The 8072-nt window shown below is 45.3% G+C and overlaps 1 protein-coding gene across 1 annotated transcript in view; it reads left to right on the top strand.

Moving 5' to 3' along the window:
- Nucleotides 1-3964: 3964 nt before the first annotated feature.
- The window catches only part of LOC149834657 (B3 domain-containing protein Os07g0563300-like), an 87325-nt gene continuing 83217 nt past the window's right edge, over nucleotides 3965-8072 (top strand). Inside the window, exon 1 of the mRNA XM_090009424.1 lies at nucleotides 3965-4085. Within this exon, the coding sequence (XP_089865550.1) occupies nucleotides 3965-4085 (121 nt within the window). The remainder of the gene's footprint in view (nucleotides 4086-8072) is intronic.

The raw sequence follows: 8072 nt of genomic DNA, 5'->3' as shown, positions 1-8072 counted from the left end.
CCGGAACACCGTGCAACCTCACAATCTCACGAATGTAGAGATCCGCCAAACTGTCTAAGGACTGACTAATACATATAGGAAGGAAATGAGCCGATTTGGTGAGTCGGTCAACGATCACCCAAATCGCATCGTTCTTTCTTCGTGTCCTTGGAAAACCGACGATAAAGTCCATAGTGATGTCTTCCCACTTCCATTGTGGGATCTCCATTTGTGGGATCTTAATCTGCTGGCAAGTCAAACACTTAGAGATGTATTCGGCCACGTCTCGCTTCATTCCGCTCCACCAATATCTGCGCTGCAAGTCTTTGAACATCTTCGTGCCTCCCGGGTTAATCGTATATTTGGATTTATGGGCCTCTTCGAGAAATTCGTCTCTCAAAACGGGATCATTTGGGACCCAAAGACGATTTTGAGCCAAATGCTTCCATCGTCCTTAAGTCGGAAAGGAGTATCGGTCTGCTGTGTACGAGCCTTCAACTTCTCATACTACGCATCAGTCTTTTGCCCAGCAAGGATCTTGGCTAATAGCTCAGGTTGAACTATCAGATTAGAAAGACTGATAGAATTTGATGAGACTGCAAACGGTTTCCATGAAACAAAATCCTCAATCAACTTCCAACCAACGTATAAAAGGTTGACGGAAATGCTAGAAGCCTTACGGCTGAGAGCATTAGCTACCACGTTCGCCTTTCCTGGATGGTAGGAAATGGTGAAATCGTAATCCTTGATAAATTCTAGCCACCGTCGTTGCCTCATATTTAGCTCCTTCTGTGAAAACAAGTACTTGAGGCTCTTATGATCCGTAAAAGCCTCGAATTGTTCCCCGTACAAGTAGTGTCGCCAAATCTTCAATGTGAACACCACAGCCGCTAATTCCAAGTCATGAGTCGGATAATTCTTCTCATGAATCTTAAGTTGACGCGATGCGTAGGCGATTACCTTACCATTCTGCATTAGGATGCAGCCCAAGCCTGTCCCGGAAGCGTCAGTATAAATTACGAAGCCGCCTTGTCCTGAAGGCAAGGCCAAGATAGGAGCGGTAGTAAGTCGTTCCTTCAGCAACTGAAAACTGTTTTCGCACGAATCGTCCCACACGAACTTAGCCACCTTCTTTAGCAGCTTTGTCATAGGTAGAGAGATTTTGGAAAAGTCTTGGATAAATCTTCAATAATATCCAGCTAATCCAAGGAAACTTCTGATGTCACGAACATTCCTCGGTTGTTGCCAATTTAGTACGACCTCCACCTTGGCAGGATCTACGGATACGCTTTTCTCGAATATAACATGTCCCAAAAACATAACCTCCTTGAGCCAAAACTCGCTTTTAGAGAATTTAGCGAACAAACGCTCCTTCCGCAAGGTTTCCGAAATGATGATCAGGTGTTTGCGATGTTGATCCCAGGTCTCCGAGTACACCAGGATGTCATCGATGAACACGATGATGAAGGTGTCTAAAAAGGGTTTAAACACACGGTTCATGAGGTCCATGAAGGCTGCAGGAGCGTTGGTGAGTCCGAAAGGCATGACAGTAAACTCGAAATGCCCATACCTAGTTCGAAAAGCCGTCTTGAAGATATCATCTCCCTTAATTCTGAGTTGATGGTATCCTGACCTAAGGTCAATCTTTGAGAAAATCTTGGCATTTCGCAGTTGATCGAACAGATCTTCGATACGCGGTAACGGATACTTATTCTTTATCGTGGTCTGGTTGAGCATTCGATAGTCGATGCACAACCGCAATGATCCATCTTTCTTTTTAACGAATAAAACAGGAGCTCCCCAAGGCGAGACACTAGGGCGAATGAATCCTAAATCCATCAACTCTTGTAGCTGCTTCTTGAGTTCCTCGAGCTCGGCTGGCGCCATACGGTATGGAGCTTTAGAAATTGGCACAGTACCTGGTAGCAACTCGATGTTGAATTCAACTTCTCGTGGTGGGGGAAGTCCTGGCAGCTCCTCTGGAAAGACGTCCGGAAAATCCTGAACCACCTCTAGATCTCTTACAGAAACTTGCGTCGGCTCGGACTGGACGACACTGACTAAAAAGGCAGTGCATCCCCTTCTCAGGTAATGTTGTGCCTTTAGTGAAGAAATCATCTTGCTTGCACGGACCGCCTTCACGAACTTGAATTCCACCTTAGGCATCCCTGATAGAGATAACACAATCTTGCTTTCATGGCAAAAGATTTTGGCATGGTACTTATGCAGCCAATTCATGCCTAGGATGATGTTAAATTCAGTCATATCTAGAAGGATAGTGCAGGCCGGATAATGTCGATCCGCCAAGACCACGTCCAAAGCTGGTACGTAGGTCACACAAATAGTGCTCTTCCCAATCGGGTTATAGACGTTGAGAGTATTATCTAACGAACTTACAGGTACGTGCAAGAGTTCAGCAAATTTTAAAGAAATAAAAGAATGAGTGGCGCTGCAATCAAAGAGTACGAAAGCTGCTTGGTTAGCAATCAAGATGGTATGTTGCACAAGCTCGCCTTTGGTTAGCTGTTCGACCGTGGCAGTGTAAACGCGTCCTGGTGCTTTCTTCTGGCCGCTGGACTGTGGTTGTTGCGCCTGGTAAGAATGTTGTTGTTGTTGCGGTTGCGGCGGTGGTCGGGGGAGCAGAGGTGCTCCACCATTCCGTCTGAGGTTGTCAGCCGCCTTTTTGCGGCATTCGCGTGCGAAGTGGCCCATCTTGCCACAGTACAGGCATCCGTCTGTAAGAAGAGGGCATGCTTGCCCGGGGTGAGGTCGTCCGCATTTGGGGCAGACATCACCTGCCTGCTGCCAGGTGGGAGGGTTGCCCTGAGGACGCTGACGTTTAGAAGGAGGATATGACTTTCTTCCACCTTCCTTGTTTACGAAAAAGGGTGGTCGCTTGGTTTGACCGCCAGAGGGATATTTCTTTTGATCGTTAACCGCAATGGGTGGCTTCTTGCTTTGGGTGCTCTTGGAGCATTCCCAATCCTCGAACAGGAGAGTGGCTGCAGCAACAGCTGCGGAGAGAGTCGATGGCATGCTGTTTAGGACCCTTGGTCGGAGTTCTTCCTTAAATCCGCGGATGAATTTCCCCGCTCGCTCCCGATCATCTGCGAATAAGTTGGGGCAATGACGCTCCAACTCCTGGAACCTGGAGATGTAGTCCACCAGACTTGAAGTGCCTTGGCAAAGTTCCAAGAACTCCACCTTTTTTCTCTCCCTAGCATGAGGAGGAAAATAGTTCTCTAAGAAAGCCTTTTTGAAGGACTCTCAAAGTCGTGTCCCACCAATGGCGGGTGACACTCAAAAGTCTGAAAGTACCGAAAATAGTCTTCTTGTCTTCTGGGACTGTCAAAACTTGGAAAACTCTCTCTACTTCCAAAATCCAGTGTTCAGCTGCATCGGGGTTGGGCTTGCCTGCAAAGGTTGGAGGATCGAGCTTTAAGAACTTTTCATACGATATTGCCGCAGGGTGGCTTAGTTCTGGGGTAGGTACTTGGTTGTGCGCTTGATTTCGCATGGCGCTAGCCAATGCGCTCAAGGAATCCATGATGAATCCCCGTTGATCTGACCATTCGTAAGACGAACTCTCGTTCGACCCTCGAACCATCCTTAAAATATCCAGATGATACATAAGTCAATACTTGAAGGAGAAGAATAATATCAAAAAGTTTATCGTATTTTCGAGTAATAGAGATTATAAAAGCCCAGCAGTGCTGGTATAAGAGGGCACTTACAAAAAGTCAAAAACAAAAAACTGTCCACGGGTACAAAAACCAACGAGTTTTATATCCTTTAGGGATGATGAGAGTATTTCCTCAAGTACTCTCTTGCAATACCCGTGAGCCTTAACCCACGCAGAGGGGGAAAAGGATGCAAATCCTTATTCAGAACTCCTTGCCCGTGAAGAGGAGTAGTGGGGGAGTAATGTGGCGAGGCATCCGGTGCATAGGGCGGCGAAGCCAGAGTGTATACCAGAGAATCCGGCATGTACTGCGGTGAAGCTGGTGTGTACACCGGGGAATTCGATATGTACAGCGGTGAAGCCGGAGTGTTTACCGGAGTATCTGATATGTACTGCGGTGAGTCTGGGGTTGGTGTGTATATTGGTGAGTTGGGGGAAGGCATATGAGTGGGTGGAGCGACGTCCTGAGCACTCTCTAGGGGTAATATTTGTCCATCACACGATGGTATGTCATAAGTACCCTGGACTGAGGATGTTGTGTCCTCCAGATCTTGTGCTGCAGTTATCCTTCTATTGTATGCTTCTCTGAGTTGACAATTATCTATCATATGTCCTTCTTCACCACAGAATTCGCACCCCATCTGGGCTTGCTAGGGGGATTCTGCTTCAGAGGATTCCAGAGAAGTGTGTCGATTAACTAGGACATGATTCGGTATACGACTTCCTTCCCGAAAGTGTATTGCTACCCATGTCGCGGCTAGCGGTGCTTGGTAGGTATCCGGAAGCGTAAAGCCCCACGAATCCGCAAAAGTGGGAGGGGCGGCCTGCTAGTCCAATGATCTGAACCGGTAGTCGAACGCTCAAGTCTTCCTACCACAGAACTTCTGCCCCTTACAGAACGACAACGCGTTCTTCATGCGCCTCTTCTGCGTCCCAATCTCTCACCATCCGGAGGGTTCGATTTCTTTGAACAAGAAAAACCCCAAATACTCATGTAAGGTATACTCTAGTCTAATAGTATAGAAAAAAAAGAAATTAAACTACTTACAGCGCGATGCGGATGCTCGATAACCAAGAATCACTGTTTCAACCTGGCTCTGATACCAAGTTGTAACGCCCCAAAATTTCGAACCTTATAATTTCCTTGAAATAGTTGGAAAATTCCTTTTCTTTACAGAGTTTATTTCTAAAATCAGTGGAAACAATTTATTTTAAAAGAAAAAGGACAGGTTTGACAACCTTGGGCACGTTAGCGAGAAAACAAAGATTTACCATGGACGATCTGCAATAATACTTAGAAAACCATTTCTTTTATTTAAAGAAAGTATCAAGTTTGTACAAAATTTGGGTTTCCTCAAGGGAAAACCGTATCAAAAACCAAAATGTCCAGAAGAAGGACTACGAGCAGAAACAGTGGATCCTTAAATCATCTCGCAGTCGCGCCATCGCCTGATGCACCTAATCGTCACCTGTACCCATGAAATGGGTTAGTTTTGCGAAAAACTAGCAGGAGAGTACAAAGACAGAAAGAACTAAATTAGGCATAGATAATTTATGCATCATGTAGTAACGAGCAAACTAAGCAGATAGATTGGAGGAATAAGCTAAATACAACAAACTAAAAAGGGTGTGCATGCTCAATTTAGTTATTACTTGATAACCGGCCATGCGGATACATACATGGCACGTGAGTCGAAACAGTCAAGTCCAAGCCGAGTGTTCATTATGTTAAGTATTTTAATATACCTCGGTTGTCTGACTGAATCCTATTCCTATGGAGACGACCGATGGTCGAGAGAGTAAGTCCCCAAGGCCTGATAGGGATGCATCCAACTTCTGCAGAAGTGTTAGACTAATTTATGTAGGCCCTATCCCTCCCCCTAACCTCCGATGACTGGGAAAAAACGGGTCTTTTGCCCTTTTACAAAGCCATAAATGGAATGTCCATCGGAGTTGGTACCCTTCGTCCTCTCTCTTGACGAAGCTAGGTTGAATTGAGTGCGACGGAGTTTCTTAATCGTTGCCTCATTCTTCATGCTTTGGTCCATTAGACCGAAACGAGCATCTTGCCTATGAAGGTGATCCCACTTTTATATGTGTTTTCAACAACGTGCACTAAGCATTAATCGAGGTCACAAGACTCTCTTATCCAATCATCGTAGTATTAACATGCCTCGCATGTTCAAGAGTACACTTACGAGGAAAGGGATATACGTCCTTAATAGGAGCCTCGGAAGTGTGTTTCACAGAGATATAATGTTTTTAAAAGCTATTTTAACATTTCAAATCTTTTGAAACGACACACAACTTGCCAACATATGGCATGTGATTTTCTCAAATCTGACATGCGATGACGTAGTGTCTGGGTGATATGTAAGTCACGACACTGGTTTTAGTAAATGGGCTTCACAAATGAACCCATCACCCAACAACTTGATCTTGCCCCAGATCAAGGGTTCTCCCATAACATATTGGGTAAAAAGAGGAAAAGGTATTCCTTCTGAATACGCTAAGTCAAATGCAAGGCAAAAACGAAAGACAATAATGCGAAAAATGAAGTGCCTGGGCGTGAAGCGCGACGACAAACAGGGACAAGGATCGCGAAACCGCGTCCTTGAATTTAAAGACAGTAAGTAGTAAGTACGAAAGCAAAAGCCTGGGCGCAAAGCACGACAGCAACAAAAACAGGAAGTGCGCAAGCAAATGACAAGGACCGCGAAACCGCGTCCTTGAATTAAAAGTCAGTAAGCAGTAAATACGAAAGTAAAAACCCGTGCGCAAAGCGCGACGACAAACTGAAATAGGAAATGCGAAAGGAAAGGACAAGGATCGTGAAACCACGTCCTTGATTTAAAAGTGTACTTATATACGTATATGTATATAAATATATCATTAAGTCCTTTCGATCTTTAATTATTTATGCTTGATTTAATTATTTAAGTCCTTGTGCAACTTCTCCTACCTTGGGGTATTGCGAGAATGATGCTGTCTACGAATGTAGGTGATCGTCGGTTTAGTTCGCGGGGCGCGAATGGGCTCCGTTGCGTAAACTGCAAAAAATGTGATTTTAGAAGGCATAAACAAGGAAAGGTGGAGAGGAGACTCGGCTTCTCCAACCTCGAAAGGAAGGGGGGCTTCCCACCCCCTTCTGTTGGCCTGTCGAATGGCAAAAAAAGAGAGAGACGGGGTCGCAGGGGCCAAATGCACACCTGTGGCCCTCGAAAGATGAGGCAGGGGCCAAATGGCCCCTACCGAGCTTTGCTTGACAGGAAATGTGGCAGGGGCCAGAGGCCTCTGTCGGTTAGAGAGGGGCTGGGGCCATCGGCCCCTGCTGGGTCTCAAAAAAAAGAAAAGGGGCAAGGGCCTTATGAGGCCCTTGCTGGAATTTTTTAAAAGAAAATGGAGGGGGTTACCTGGGCTGCCGTGAAGGGAAGGAAGTTGCCGTGAAGGGGGAGTTCGCCGGAGAGGGTGGTGCCGTGAAGGGGAGAGACGAGAGATGAGAGAGAGAGTCAGGGGGTCGGGGGAGAGAGCAGAGAGTGAGGGGAGAGACGAGAGATGAGAGAGAGAGAGTCGGGGGTTGGGGAGCTTCGTAAGCCCTCCCCTCTCGTCTTTTTATAGGGAGGGGGCGCACACAGGGCCGACCCCCTGTGTCGCTGGAGAAACCCCTCCCTCTGCGGGCTGCCAGCCCCTCTGAAAAAGGAGTTTTCGAGGGGCTGGGCACGGATTGGATCCGAGTTGGGTCTGGACCCGACCCGGGTTCGATCTCTTTTAAATTTTTGTTTTTACTGGTTTTTACAATATGGTTCATTAGAAGAGTCCTTTAGAATGCTTCATCCTTATTTAGATCACTTGATGACGGCTAATTGAGAATTGTTAGGATATATTTAGATCAATAAAAAAGATAGATTTAAGTACATATTTTTATCCATTTGTCGATGCATCAATGAGTTTTTTAAAGACTGCTCTAGTTCTTATGGTATATGACATATCCTTAAAAAGAAGTTATATGAGTATATTGTTATGGACCCATGGTATTGATCCTTGTGGTAAGATGTTTTAGCTAAAATTTGCAGTTGTAGATAAGGAGTCGAAAGATTCATAGGTGTAGTTTTTAGAGCATGTAAATGAAGAGTTTACTGTTTTCGACAAATATAAAGAGAGATTATAATTTACAAGTATCTCTGATATGCATCAAGGGCTAAAGCATGTTGTCCCCACAGATGTCCGATATTTCATATTGAATATTGCATGAAGCACTTGACAATGATTTTTTTTAAGAATTTTGGTTCACCCTTGAGTGTACTTTGATGAAGCATAACTCGAGCATTTCAGTAGCACAATGATGTTGTATACCATTATATTGCTACCAACATGGATATGAAACATTGGGCTAACACCACTTTTCTGTAAA

This window comes from Nuphar pumila, chromosome 6 (genome assembly GCF_984573655.1).
Source record: "Nuphar pumila chromosome 6, dmNupPumi1.hap1.1, whole genome shotgun sequence".
NCBI classification, from domain to species: domain Eukaryota; kingdom Viridiplantae; phylum Streptophyta; class Magnoliopsida; order Nymphaeales; family Nymphaeaceae; genus Nuphar; species Nuphar pumila.
This window is presented reverse-complemented; position numbering and strand designations above follow the sequence as displayed.